Source organism: Papio anubis, chromosome 1 (genome assembly GCF_008728515.1).
Source record: "Papio anubis isolate 15944 chromosome 1, Panubis1.0, whole genome shotgun sequence".
NCBI classification, from domain to species: Eukaryota; Metazoa; Chordata; class Mammalia; order Primates; family Cercopithecidae; genus Papio; species Papio anubis.
Window position 1 is genome coordinate 200,986,690 of NC_044976.1, and position 15,897 is coordinate 201,002,586.

The 15,897-nt window shown below is 37.3% G+C and overlaps 1 protein-coding gene across 1 annotated transcript in view; it reads left to right on the forward strand.

The window, feature by feature from the left end:
* TSNAX (translin associated factor X) overlaps window positions 1-12,845 on the forward strand; it is a 38,705-nt gene extending 25,860 nt beyond the window's left edge. Inside the window, exons 5-6 of the mRNA XM_003893764.5 lie at window positions 7,234-7,361; window positions 10,510-12,845. Coding sequence (XP_003893813.1) covers window positions 7,234-7,361; window positions 10,510-10,887 — 506 coding nt within the window. The 3' untranslated portion in view covers window positions 10,888-12,845. The remainder of the gene's footprint in view (window positions 1-7,233; window positions 7,362-10,509) is intronic.
* The last annotated feature ends 3,052 nt before the right edge of the window (window positions 12,846-15,897 follow it).

A 15,897-nucleotide genomic window follows, 5' to 3' on the forward strand; every position in this document is an offset into this window, starting at 1 on the left:
ACACCAAAGATAAAGTTTGAGGACTCTTATTCCATATTCTCTCTTTTCCCTATTAAAAAATAAATCAAGACTTCAGATTCTGCTCTTCATCAGTTTGAACTCTGATCTTGTTAGAAAGTATTATAAATTAAGTACAACTGAATAATTGAATACCTAATTTTAAAATAGTTTTGTTTGTTGAGGCACTTACAGTTTCATAGACTTTGGTGAGGAGATACAGATTATTAGAAGGAATTTATGGAAAACAGTTGAGTCTCTTGTACATATGAGTTGCTATCTTTGGGAGAGGGCCAAGGAGCAAAGTCGTCTGGGCATTGTCCCCACCCTCAGAGTTCTAGGGTGCAAAATAGGTGATCAGACAGCTGTTTGTAATCTAAAACTGACTGAAACATTTAATTGAAGTATAAGTTTTATATTGTGAGAATGAAGAGACAAGTGCCACCTTGATTAGGGTGTATTAAAACATTTAAACTATTGTTGTAGGTAGAGAAAGATGTGAGAGAAGGCTTCATAGTCACAGAATGGCATGGAATCATGAAAGTATATAGTGATTTTGGAAGACTACAGAATAAGGTTAAGCAAAACATGGAGAAAAGCTGAACTAGGAATTTAGTGGGGAAAAATGTTGAGAAAAATGGGTATGTTTTATATGGAGATGACTATAAAGAAGTAGGTAAGGTGGGAAGGGTGTGGGCTTTTGAATTCTAGAAACTCACTATTTACTGTGTGACTTGGCTGAATTTCTTAACTTCTCTGTGTCTCAATTTGTTCATTAGGGATAGTAATACAGTCACACAATAGTGAGCATTAAATAGATGGATGTAAAGTTCCAGATCCATACTCTTACATGTAGTAGACATTCAAGACTTAGTAAATTATTATTTTATTTTTTAAAAGTTTTGTTGAGGGCTTCTGGGTGATACCCATAAATAATTGAAAGCGGGAACTTGAACAGGTATGAATAGTCATGTTTACAGCAGCATTACTCACAAAAGCCAAAAGGTGGAAGTGACTCAATAGTCTATCTATAGATGAGTGAATAAACAAAATGTGATATATGCATACAACAGAATATTATTCAGCCTTAAACAGGAAGGAAATTCTGACATATGTTACAACATGGATGAAGCTTGAAGACATTATACAAAGTGAAATAAGCCAATCACAAAAGGGCAAATACCATATTTGTTACTTACGTGAGGTACCTAGACTAGTCAAAATCGCAGAGACCAGAAAGTAGAATGGTGGTTGGCAGGAGCTGAGGGGAGGAGGGATGGGGAGTTAGATTAAGAAATGCTCAGTCCAGAGTTTCATTTTGGAAAGATTAATAAAAGAATTCTGGAGACGAATGGTAATAATGGTTGTACATTATGAATGTATTTAATACCACTACTCTGTACACTTAAAAATGGTTAAGCCAGTAAATGTTGCGTTTATTTTACCACAATAAAAAAACCAGAGAAAAAATAAAATGAAACTGCTAATTTTTAAAAAAATCAAATGAATTCTAACCACTTCAGCTCTTTAAGCAAGATGCCATAATTCATTTTCTTGGGAACAAATATTGCTTGCTGTATTGCAGTATTTGGCTTACAGAGGTGATTGGAGTAAAAGCATGTCTTAGAGTTTGCTCCTGCTCAAGGAAAGACTGAAATTCCTGTTTTCCTAGGTTCTTTGTGATAATTAAGGATATTGTCTCAGGGTAGATGTCCGTTTGTTGAATACAGTCCTTAAGGAGTTTTTGGACATGCAAGAGTAGAAATGGAGCTAAGTTGAGGGGAGGAACCAAAGAGCCTTGGATAAGAAAAGATGAATAATTTTAAATTTTGTAGTCCACAACGGAAGAGGGGAAAGAAAAACAATGGGCAATCAAAAAGCAAAGTCATATTTTTAAAACTACTGCTTCTGAATGAATGTTATTGAACAAAGATGACAATTATGGAGACAATTATATGGTAAAATATGCATTTGTCAATGGAAAACAAGTTTGTTCACCTTCATTAGTTGTAAAAAGTTGTTTTGTCCATGAGTCAATTCAAAGCATGGAAAATGGTTTTAGTGAATTTATTTTTAAAAATAATTTGTAATTAGTAAAATCAACTAGGTACAACTAAATTCCAGGCCTGGGCCTCAGTTGTAAAATTACTAGATGCCATGATCTCTATGGTACTTTTAAAATTTTGAATATTTTGAACTATTCTTCCAGTGAAATATGAAAAAAAAAAAAAAGTACTTTAATGAAATTAAACTATATGGCAGCCAAACAGAAATGCTACTTGCTTCTGTAACAAGGCACTGCTGAATGATACAGAATATTGGTGGTATGTTGTTGCTAAAGTATTTGTGGTCTTATCAACAGCTACATATGAAATAATACTAAATTTAACAAATAGGATAAACAGTGTTACATTGGGCGGGGTGGGGAGAATGACAGTCCCCTTCCCATGTAATGCTGTTTATCCCGTTTGTTGAATGTAATATTATTCAAGGCTCAGGAAAATATGTGTGTACTGCCTTCAACGGACACCATCTTAGTTTTTATACTGTTTCCCTCCCTACCTATTGCCATGTATAAGACAAGCACCTTGCCAGTTGTGTTAGATTCTGACATTTAAAGCAGTGCTATTTTTTGCTCAATATGCATACAGACATATGTTTATGTACCCATCTTGGAAATGTAAGCCTTTGTGAGTTATGACTTAACTATAGCGTGAATTGAGGCTGATAATGTAAGTGGGGGTGAAATTAAGCAGGGTCTTACAAGCTACTTTAATGGTTTTGCCCTGTATTGTGGGTGCCATGGGAAGCTATTTGGGCTTTAAACTGGGGAATGATGTGGTCGTCATTACGTGTTAAAAAGGTAAACAGTCTGCAGTGTGAGAACGGATGAGAAGAGGTCAAGAATAGATGGGGAGAGACCAGGACATGCTTAGAATTGGCAAAACTGAGAGAACCAGGTTTGGAAGGAAGACAGTGAGTTCATTGTTGGAAGTGTTGATTTTGAGGTATCTTTGATAAGGGTGTCAGATATTCATTTGGATATGTGTGCCTGTAGGCCAGAGATGTGAAGTTTAAGGACCGCAAGGTTACTTGAAACCAAGTGTAGATGAACTGGAGGGAGCCTAGGACTACTAGAGGCAGAGACTTCAGAAGACATGGCTAGAGAGAGAGAAGTGGGAAATCAGGAGATGATGCTGTCAAAGGAATCAAAGGAAAACTTGTTTAAAGAGGGGAAGTGGCCCAAAATGCTGAATGCTCCTGAGATTAAGATGGAAAAAATATCCATTAGTCTTATTTATTATGGTCATCTTAGCAAGAACTATTTTGGTTTAGAGGTGTACCCAAGCTAGACTGAAGTAGGTTGAGAAGTGTGAGATGAAGTTTTTGAGGAAATGATATAGCCAGCTACTTCAAGAAACTTAGCTCAGAGGAGGAGGAGAGAGATGGAGCAATAGTTGAGAGGAAAGATAGGGTCTATGGATAGGACAGATCTGAGTATGTTTCAGTATTTCTATAAGCATTCAGTATAGAACATAAAGTGGGAACACTTAGTATGTTAAAGGGAAAATTCATCTGAGGCTCCCAGCTGGTACTGAATCTTGATCCTGAACCTAATACAGTGACTGGCCACAGAAAATGGAACACCTTCTATAGGTAATAGGGCTGAAGAAGTAATACCATTATTTATTTTCCTAATTCCCTATTGTATTCATCAGGGTCCACACAGGAAACAGAAATTAGACAGTAATATGAACAGGGAAAGTTAAATACAACATACAGACTTATTAACTGTATAGGGGATTATAAAAGAGAACTCTAAAGAGTACTGGAATCTCAGATAGAGTGAGCAGCCTCTACCCCTAGGGCAGAGGCAGAGCACCCAAGGAAGTAAATTTGGCAGAACCCCACCCTCACCCTTCACAGGATGAGGTCCAGACCATGCTGGAGAGTGTGGGCATGGCCCATCAGATGGCAGAGACGTTTGCTGAGCTGTTGTGCTGATGAACCTCTGGGAAGCTGTCCATGGGAAGTGCCATGGAAAGGAATTCCCTGCCCAAGGAGGCAGTTTACTGGAAAGGCATTCTCTGGAGTACAAAAGAAGCTGTCCCCAGGCAGGTACTACCTGCTGCTGGCCACCTTGAAATGCTGGCTGCGCCACACTCAGAGGGCTGTGAAGAGGGGCACAGCAGAACCAGGCAGAGAGCTCTTTCCTTTACAGTTCTTTGAGAACCTAGCACCCTGTACCAACAACGCTTAATAGATTGCCAGCTGGCATAGGAGACATGCTTTAAGCATCTACCTCTTTTTTCTGAAATAATGGAAGTAAGAGACAAAAATTGACAAGTGATACACCTATTACTGGTCTTCTAACTTTAAAAATTTTTTTTGTTACAATGACGAACATCCTTGTATGTAAATCTTTGTGCATGTCTTCTTGTTTAGCTCATAAGAGGCTAGCCACATTAGAGCATAGAGATGTGATTATCAATCTTTACGTTTTGCTGTTTGCTTTTGTGTGCGTGAAGTATCTTTAGAAGGAAATAACAGCGATTTTCTTTGAGGGGGGAACTGGATGGTGTCACCTATTCATAAAACTAATAATTCAAAAAATTAAACATTTAATAAAAATATTTTAAATTATAAATATAAATGACATCCTCTCTTTTGTTAAACTTAATCTTGTTAATGTTTAATTGCTCAGAACATTATAGTTTGTTAAACAAATTATCCCTTCTGACCTATATTTGGGCATCATTTGCAGCTCAGAATGAGTCAGGATATTTTCATTTAGTTAAGTTTACTCTTAGTGCTACCAAAACCAGGGTCACCCATTTTCCCTGGTATCCTTGACCTTTGCCTGGCGTTTGATGTGATGATACTATAGCTATTAGCCTCCCCAACACTGTTGCCGGCAGACCAGAAGTGTAGTGCCAGGTGGGGGAGATTTGTAAGTAGCAGGACTCTGTCATGAAAAATGTTAGAGAACTTAAGTATTATGATCCTGTTAAGTTCTGAGTTTTCTTTGCATAATTCTCTTGCTGTTTTTACAACAAACCCTCAAAAAGACAAAGTTTCTTAACCTAACAATAATTATAATTAAGAAATGCTTTTTCCCTGTATCACCTTTTAGATTAAGACATAATAAAATAATATTGAGAATTGTGGCTATAGAATGTAGTTGTCTTAAAACACTTGGAAAAGTATAGTACTGTAGACATGTAACAAAATTGCACATGTGGCCTTTACATTTATATAAAAAATTTTAAAACTATAGTTACATTTTGGTCTTTACCAAAATTTACTTTTCAAGAGTTGTTTCTATCTTGTACAAAACTGTATTGCATAGCTCTTTTTTGTTTCAACTACCAAAGCAGAAAGGAGTTACCTAGTCTTAGGTCCATTTTGAACTGTTAAGAGATAAACAGTATTTTGACACTTTTACCTACATTACTTAAAGTGATTTTGCCTGTTAAAACTTTAAGAAAGATCCAAATGATTCTGGTTTTTTTTTAATTTTTATTTATTTATTTATTTATTTATTTTTGAGACGGAGTCTTGCTCTGCCGCCCAGTCTGGAGTACAGTGGCGCTATCTTGGCTCACTGTAAGCTCCGCCTCCCGGGTTCACGCCATTCTCCTGCCTCAGCCTCCCTAATAGCTGGGACTACAGGTGCCCGCCACCGCGCCTGGCTAATTTTTTTGTATTTTTAATAGAGATGGGGGTTTCACCGTGTTAGCCAGGATGGTCTCAATGTCCTGACCTCGTGATCCATATGCCTCAGTCTCCCAAAGTGCTGGGATTACAGGCATCAGCCATCGTGCCCGGCCCAAATGATTCTTAATTTTGTGTCTCATTTGTTTGAATCATCGCTTCATTAACCAGCAAAATACAACAAAAATTAATTTGTATAATTTTTATTAAAGTCTATCAAAATTTATGGAATAGGCTTTTCTTTTTTTTTTTTTTGGGACGAAGTCTTGCTCTTGTACCCCAGGCTGGAGTGCAGTGTCGCGATCTGAGCTCACCGCAAGCTCCAGCTCCCAGGTTCAAGCGATTCTCTTGCCTCAGCCTCCCGAGTAGCTGTAGCTGGGATTACAGACTCCTGCCACCACACCCGGCTAATTGTTTTTGTGTTTTTAGTAGAGACGAGGTTTTGCCATGTTGGCCAGGATGGTCTCGAACTCCTGACCTCAGGTGATCCACCCACCTCGGCCTCCCAAAGTTCTGGAATTATAGTCGTGAGCCAACCGTGCCCAGCAAGAATAGGCTTTTCTTAAATCCTTATTACTTAAACTCTTAAAAAAATTTTTTTTTTCTGGCTGGGCACAGTAGCTCACGCCTGTAATCCCAGCACTTTGGGAGGCCTGAGGTGGGCGAATCACCTGAGGTCAGGAGTTCAAGACCAGCCTGGCCCACATCGTGAAACCTCGTTTCTACGAAAAATACAAAAATTAGCCAAGCGTAGGGGTGGGCACCTGTAATCCCAGCTACTCTCCAGAGGCTGAAGCAGGAGAATTGCTTGAACCCGGGAGGCGGAGGTTGCAGTCAGCCAAGATCGTGCCAGCCTGGGCAACAAGAGCAAAACTCTGTCTCCAAAAAAAAAAACAAACCCTAAAAATCTTTGATATTTCTCTCTGTAGGAAAAAGTAGAATTTTAAGACTAATGACTTATGATGTAGAAAGAAGAAACTGAATACATTTATATATGAGCTGTCACAGGAATGTTTGCTTTGTTCAGTGGCAGTTCCCACCATCTGTGCCATTCTTTTTTTTTTTTTTTGAGATGGAGTTTTGCTCGCGTTGCCGACTGCAATGCAGTGGCATGATCTCAGCTCACTGCAGCCTGCAGCCTTCGCCTCCCAGGTTCAAGTGATTCTCCTGCCTCAGCCTCCCTAGTACTGAGATTACAGGTGCCCGCCACCACACCTAGCTAATTTTTGTATTTTTAGTAGAGATGGGGTTTTGCTATGTTGGTCAGGTTGGTCTCGAACTCCTGACCTGAAGTGATCCACCCACCTTGGCCTTTCAAAGTGTTGGGATTACAGGCGTGAGCCACCGCGCCCGGCCTCCATGCCATTCTTTCTATTCCAAGTATCTAGTCTAGTACTGGCATTATAGTAGGCATCCATTAAGCTTTTTTTTTGAGCTAGATGATGATCAATTTGAAGTTTTTTATTATGACATTCTTACTAAGTGCTTATTCTTAGTTAATTTTCTTTGTCGTGTTTTCAGGACTACAGGAATATGTGGAAGCTGTCTCTTTTCAACACTTCATCAAAACACGATCATTAATTAGTATGGATGAAATTAATAAACAATTGATATTTACGACTGACGACAATGGGAAAGAAAATAAAACTGTGAGAATTTAAAGTTTATTTCACATTTATGATATAATTTAAGTAACAGTATGATGATTCTAGTAGATTTATTGGCTTATGCTAAGACTGAGATGGGAATGTTCTTTCTAAAGTGTGGTTTTGTAGAGTCTCAACTAGGAAATGGTCTTTTTAAATATTTCAGTTAGTGGATAGAACAAGAACAACTCTGGGCATATTGGGAAAGTAATGCTCTTTACCTAAAGCATTATGGAGTGCTTACTCTAAGTCCTCTTTTGGTTTTACTCTCTATTTTTCACCTGCCCTTTGTAAGCACTATCTTATTTAATCTTTGTATTAACCGTACGTGGTAAGCATTATTACTCTCATTTTACACAGAAAGAAACAGGCTTTTAGAGAGGTTAAGTAACTTACCAGAAGTCACACAACTAAAAAGTGTAGCAGAGCTAGGATTTCAAGTTAGGTTTGGAATCCAAGCCTGTGCCCTTGTCTGCTCTCCCAGCACTTCTCACAGTGTGCTACAGGGATCCCTTGCATCAGGTACCTACCTCAAAGGGTTGTTTTAAAGGATTTGACTAAAGGTTATTAATTAGGCAATATACAGCAGCACCTGACACGTAATATGCATTGTATATAGCACCTGACACGGGAGTGCTCAGTAGTTTGCTATTATAAAATAGTTTTTATATAGTGAGAGCTGTTAATCATTTACTCAATAATGCTTGTATCTGAAATTTATGTAGCTTTTCTGAATTAAGAAAAAAAACTTTGCAGTTTGACTTTTAAACAAATACTATTTTTTTCCTTCTGGGTTTCAAGATATAACATTCAGGCAATAAGGTAAGCTGTATTGACTATTTGATACTTTCAGAGATACCAGTACACTTAAAGATCAAATTAAATAAAATTTTTAAATTTTCATATCTTTTATCTTTTTAAAATCACTTTTAAAAACACCATATAGGCAGGAGATGGAAGACACTGTAGAAATAATATTTTCTTGAATATCAGCTAAAATATTAAAACAAATGAGACTAATTTGGCATGACAGGTATAACTTACTTTAAGGAAGCCATGTATTAACTTTTTAAATTATATAAAGTGTATTAAGGAGGAAGTTTATTTTGAGAAGTAACATTTCTTCATATTTTTTATTCGTATAGTGTAGACTGAATTACATGAAGAAGTAAAGCAGGCCTGTTTGACCCTGCTTCTCACATAATATTAGGGAAGTTTCCACACTTTCCTTTCAAGTTCTCTCTGTTTCAAAATGAAAATATTGGGGAAAAGGCCACAAAATTGAGAGTCAGACTACTGTTTTCAGGACTTAGGTACTAGATTATTTTAAGATTATGGGGCTATAATGTTCATACACACGTTTCAAATTAAAGACTATGTTCATAAATAAGTTTTAGTGCTAAAGATGCGTGGTGCTGAAAATTCTGGGAATTTGATTGGGAAAGGTATTTTGCTCTGACTTGCCTGTTGAGAATATTGTCAAAACTATGTAATTTTTATTTAAAAAACTTTTTGTGAAAAAATTTCAAATGTGCAGAAAAATAGATGGGAAACAATAGTGCCACTAACTAGCTATCATATTCCCATAGCTCAACATCATATTCCCATAGCTCAACATCATATTACCTGTGATGTTTCTCTGGCCTGATTTCTTATGCTAAATGATGAGGACGTTGCACCAGATGGTCTCTGCAGAGTTCAGTGTTAGGAGTCATATATTAGATACATAGCAAAGAGTGATCTTAAGAAAGCTATCTCCCTCTTCTCAGCTTACATTTATGTAACTTCCTTTAAACTTGAATCAAAAGAATTATTAGTTCCTCAAATGCACAATTCTTACCTGCACACCTTTGTAGTTCCCACTACCTAAAATGTCCTTTGATGTAACTGAAACTTCAACTACCCTTTTATACATACAGTCTTTTAATAGCAATTTAGGCATTGTCTCTGCCAGAAAGAATTCAATAGAGGGAAATTGATGTGGAGAGAGATTTCATGATGATAGTAATCATGATAGCAGCTAGCATTTGTTGAATATTTACTTTGTGTTGGGCATTATGCCAAGAACTTGGTAAATGTTATCTCATTTAATCCTTAAACCTCTGAGGTAGGTACTGTTATCCCATTTTACAGATGAGGAAACTGAGGTTTAGAGAGATGAAATAACTTGCCCAAGGGCATACACCTTATGAAGCAAGGTCCTGGAAGAGGTGGGAGGAGATGGGTCAAGGTCATTTGGAAGAGTTAACCTCAAACAAGAGGAGGGACAACTCATCATCTGAGACTGGAGGATAGAAGGTAAAGATGGCTGTGGATATAAATATTTTTTTTTTGGTAGGGATAAAGGCAGTTGCGAGAAATTGTGCTAGGTAAGCTGGCAAATGAGACCCGGTCAGTGAAGTTGCGCAAGCTTGTCTACTGAAAGTGAAGAGGTTTGGGATTTGAGTAGAGCACTGAGGGTGAAAGGTTTGAAATCGTGTCTGAAGAGGCTGGAGAGAGAACCATCTAATGATAAGTAAAAGGATTGGAGAGTAATTTGTAGTGGTAAAAACTCTGCAGTTGTGATTACCGTTTTTTAACTTGGTGAGTGGTACTCAGCCACCTGAATAAAGGACTAATGAGTAGATTTTAGTGTTGATTGAGGATTCTGTTTTTGCTGGGTAGGTGCAGTAGAAAATACAGCAGTCTAAGGGAATTGAGGATGCAGTGAGAGAATAATAAATTGTGATGGTCATTGCTGAGTAGGGAAAGACAAGAGGCCAGAAAAAGACTGAGCAACTTAGAAAAACATTAATGGATCACAAACTTGGAGGGCCGTATGATTTTCCATTTAAGTAAGTAATTGTCCTGCAATAAAGTTATTAAGCCTTGTTTAAGAATATTTTTATTTTGTACGTCAAGTAGAGTTGGAAATAGTTGCTTTCATAATGATACATTTCAAAAGCATCTTGAAGGCATATGGTTCAATTCACTACCCAGGGCACAGATTCCTCCTGTAACATCCCAAATGGTTATTAAGCAAAATAGATTTATTTTATTTAGAAAAAATTAGTATGACTGATTTGCTATTGATTTTGTACTTCTATAATAAATGTGATACATGCTATATTCACTCTTTTTCACAGTCTTTTGTTTTTTTTTTTTAAACCAGCCTTCTTCTGATACACAGGATGAGCAGTTTGGTACTTGGAGACTGAGAGTCACACCTGTCGATTACCTTCTGGGAGTGGCTGACTTAACTGGAGAATTGATGCGGATGTGTATTAACAGTGTGGGGAATGGGGACATTGACACCCCCTTTGAAGTGAGCCAGTTTTTACGTCAGGTTTATGATGGGTTTTCATTCATTGGCAACACTGGACCTTACGAGGTCTCTAAGAAGCTGTATACCTTAAAACAAAGTTTGGCCAAAGTGGAGAATGCTTGTTATGCCTTGAAAGTCAGAGGGTCAGAAATTCCAAAACACATGTTGGCAGATGTGTTTTCAGTTAAAACAGAAATGATAGATCAAGAAGAGGGTATTTCTTAGAATAACATTACTCAGTTACTAATTCTTTTGAGAACTCCTAAGAGACCAATTTGTAAGACTTATTTAGTATTTCATTTAACTTTATTGTGGCTTTTACATAGAGACATATTCAGTTGTACTTGTTTTAAATTGTATACAAGCTGTACATAAAATTAGCCAAATGAATCATTTCTTATATCTTATTCATGAAAGTTTGCATACAGATGTTTGCATATATGCCTTTTTGAATTTTTGCTGGTTAACCTTTATCATTTATCTTTGTAATGTGAACCTGTTTCACAGTGCACTTTTTGCCATAACCTATCTTAATTTACTTTTTCTGAAGTTTGGAGTGATAATTTTTAGTGGAAGCAATTTGTAATTTAAGTTGGTGATTTTATTATATATAGAAAAGATTTTTTAGTTAAACTTCTGGACTTGAGCTTCCTGTTTAAATTTCTTGTTAATATTGTGCCAAGCCTCAAAAATAGGCTTATTCCATGGAACAAGAATTAAAAATGAATAAGCTATCAATATATAATTTAAATACAAGTTTAGGCTGGGCGTGGTGGCTCACGCCTATAATCCCAGCACTTTGGGAGGCCGAGGCAGGCAGATCACAAGGTCAGGATTTCGCGACCAGCCTGACCAACATGGCGAAACCCCGTCTCTACTAAAAATACAAAAACTAGCTGGGCGTGGTGGCATGTGCCTGTAATCCCAGCTACTTGGCAGGCTGAGGCAGGAGAATCGCTTGAACCCAGTAGGCAGAGGTTGCAGTGAGCCGAAATTGTGCCACTGCACTCCAACCTGGGCAACAGAGCAAGACTCCATCCAAACAAAAAAAAAAAGTACAAGTTTATAAAGTATTATAGTGAAAAATTCACATTCTGTCTGATTTTAGGCCATTTAAAATTTATACAAAACAACCTTCCATAAAAATTTGACAGGTGCCCAGATGTTACTTTCTCCATTTATTTTTTTGGTTTTTTTATCACAGAAGGTCTGATAGAGAATTGGAGCTGAATTATAATATTTTTGTTGGTAAAGTTAAGTTGAATTATATGCTTGTACATACAATGGAAATGCTTTTAGTAGTGATTATTTAGCAATTTTTGTTTTTGTTATATTAGGCATGTTTGGAGGCTTTCCTATTCTAGCATTTAAATTTAAATTTTATTAAAATTAAATAATTTAAATCTAGCATTTAAATTTAAATAATTTAAGTCTAGCATTTACATTTAAATAATTATAATGAAGTTTTGAAATACTAAGTTAATCCAGACCTTTAGTTGTCCCGTGGTGTTAATAAAGTTGCCAAAGAAAATGTATTATGAACAATTCAGCAATAAGACAATTGTCAACACAGTTGAGAATAACAATGGTAATCATTAGTAATATTTAGAATTGGAATTTGCCTACTGAAATTAGTTATAGATGATTACTTGTGATGTGAAATTGACTTGAGCATGACAACCAGACATTTTCAGTTGGTTTTGTAAGTTTTGAGAATCTAGATACTGGGTTTTATTTTTTGAAAAATTAGCTCTGTTTGTAAGGGCTGATTCCTTGAAAATGTAATTTTCCAGAAAAACACCTAAAGAAAATAAAACATGGACATGCCTAGTAAATTCTGTTTGTATGTGTTAGTGATGGTGGCTTTTTTGGTTTCCCAACTCACCTGTAGTCAGCTCACTACAGGATGGGAGACGATCTAAACATACTCCAAGTGTCTCACTTTAAAATGCTTACTATGATGGCACTGTGTGCGGTAATGGTTTTCATCTGTAATACAAATACTTATTAGAATATCTATTCTAAGATATACTGCCGAAAGTCCCATCACATATTTTTTGTTCCTTCTACCACTTGAAGTGAAATTTATAATGTTAAAAGTCCAATAATAATGGATGGCTAAATGTTTTACAGATGGTTAAAATGGAAGTCTTTTGAATAAAATATTACAATATAGCAATTAAGCTTATTGTCTGATGATATTGAGAAATACTTAATAAAACTGTTGTAGAATTTTTGGTTAAAGCAAGAAACCTAATGTAGAATAGCTAAATATTGGGGATTCTTTCTTTAAAGGCTAGAGGTAGGGATGGTTTCTAACCTGGTTGACTCAGTTGCTCAGTGACTTCATCAGGGACCCAGAATTCTTTCTTCCTGCCCTCTGTCGTTATGCTCTCCTCAAATGAACTCCATTATTGATTGCAGGGTAGTTGCTGCATTTCCAGGCATCATGAAGACTTGACCCTGTTTAACATGAGAGGGTAGAGACTTCTTGTGCGTTTAAGAGAGAGAAAATCTTTTCCATAAGCTCTCAGGGAAGACATCTCTTCACATTTCATTGACCGGATTGGATAACATTTACATTGCTCTAAACCAGTCCTTGGAAAAGGAGTCTATAATAATAATACACCAGTGGATTTTTCCTAGGGGAGAAAGGCAGACGTGATCAACTGATTCAGGGCTTTGCTATTAGAGGAGAAGGGGACTTTGGGTAGGCAGTCAGCTCACTGCAGGTGAGTTGGTGCCGTTGCTACTGATACATCTCCACAGTTCCCATCACACTAATACTGTGGGTGTTACGCCAACTGTGAGTGTCTCACTTTTAAAATGCTTTCTATGATGGCATCGTGTGGTAACATTTTTCACCTTTAATAGAAAAAGAAACTGGTTCCAGGTCATATGGTAAGTTGCTGACAAAATTCTGAAAGAATATTGGGTTATTTCTTTCTTAAATAATTTCTGGCACGTATTACATCAGTGAAATTTTTTTTTTTTTAGACTGAGTCACTCTCTATTGCCCAGGCTGGAGTGCAGTGGCGTGATCTCGGCTCACTGCAACCTCCACTTACTTCCTGGGTTCAAGCGATTTTCCTTCTTCAGCCTCCTGAGTAGCTGGGATTACAAGCACGTGCCACCATGCCTGGCTAATTTTCTATTTTTAGTAAGATGGGGTCTTCATCATGTTGGCCAGGTTGTTCTCAAACCCCTGACCTCAAGTGATCCTCCCACTTCAGCCTCCCAGAGTGCTGGGATTACAGGTGTGAGCCACCGTGCGCAGCCTCCGTCAGTGATTTTTAAAGTACACAATGAGAGCCCTGGGGCTTTTTTATCAAAGAAAGATGATATTTAAATTAGATTGGCAGAACAGATTTTAAAATTTAATCCCATCCCTTTATTGTCTGCATAAGACTTACTTTAGATTCAGACACACAAGTAGATTGAAAGTAAAAGGATGGAAAAAGATATTCCATGCAAACAATAACCAAGAGAGCTAGCGTGGCTATATGAAAAATATCCAACAAAATAGACTTAAAGAAAATTATTTTTTTGCTAGAAACAACATATAATAAAAGACTCAACCCATCAAGAATACATAACAATTATATATGTGTGTGTATACATGTACACACATTTCTAACAGAGCCCCAGAATACATAAAGCAAAATTTAAGTGGAGAGAAATAGAAAATTCAACAGTAATCATTCTAGACTTCAGTACCCCACTTCCAATGGCTAGGACACCATGACAGAAGATCAGTAAGGAACTTGAACCACTCCGTAGACCAGTTGGATTGAACAGACATATATACAGAACGCTCCACCGAACAGCAGAATACATATTTTTTCAAGTGCACATGAAACATTCTTTGCAAAATTTCAGACCACAGAACATGTCTCAATCAATTTAAAAATACTAAAATCATACAAAACGTGTTCTTATACCACAATGGAATGAAACTATAAATCAATAGAAGGAAAGTGGTATAATTTGCTAATAGGTGGAACTTAAGCAATGTACTCCTGAGTAACCAGTGGGTCAAAGATGAAGTCACAGGGAAATTAGAAAATACTTTGAGGTGAATGGAAAGAAAAAGTTGATACACAATAGCATATGGGATGCAGTGGAGCTGTGCTCAGATGGAACTTTATAGCTTTAAATGCCTGCATTTAAAGAAGGTTTCAAATTAATAACCTAAACTTCAACCTTAAGAAATCGGAAAAGAGCAAACTAAACCACAAAACAAGCAGAAGAAAGGTAATAAAGATTTTAGCAGAAATATGAAATACAGAAGAGAAAAACAATTGAGGGCTGGGCATGGTGGCTCACGCCTGTAATCCCAGCACTTTAGGGCGCTGAGGCAGGTGGATCATCTGAGGTCAGGAGTTTGAGACCAGTCTGGCCAACGTAGCGAAACCCTGTCTCTACTATAAAATACAAAAGTTAGCTGGATGTGGTGGCATGTGCCTGTATTCCTAGCTACTTGGGAGGCTGAGGCAGGATAATCTCTTGAACCTAGGAGGCAGAGGTTGCAGTGAGCCACTGCACTCCAACCTGGGTGACAGAGCGAGACTCCATCCAAAAATAATAATAAATAATTGAGAATAGCAACAAAACCAAAAGTTGGTTCTTCATAAAGATCAACAAAATTAACCTTTGGCCAAACTGATCAAGAAAAAAAGACTCAAATTACTAAAATCAGGAGTGAACGAGGGAATGTTACTACCAACCATACGGAAGTAAAAAGTGCAGTGGTGCGATCTCGGCTCACTGCAACCTCCGCCTCCTGCGTTAAAGCAATTCTTCTGTCCCAGCCTCCCGAGTAGCTGGGACTACAGGCACACACTACTACACCTTGCTAATTTTTGTATTTTTAGTAGAGACGGGCTTTAACCATATTGGTCAGGCTAGTCTCGAGCTCCTGACCTCACTTGATCCATCCATCTCGGCCTTCCAAAGTGCTGGGGTAACAGGTATAAGCCACCACACCCAGCCTTTTCTTTTTTGTAGAGACAAGGTCTCACTATTTTGCCCAGGCTGGTCTCAGATCCCCAAGCTCAAGTTATCCTCTTGCCTCAGCCTCCCAGGAATATACCTCATTCGATAGACTATATCCACAATTATATAAAATGCATAATCATATGTAATTATATTTTGCATATAATGTAAGGAGATTCATAGATCCCCTGCAATTCATCTGTGGATGCTCTAAAACTATGTTGCTGAAACCCAGATTAA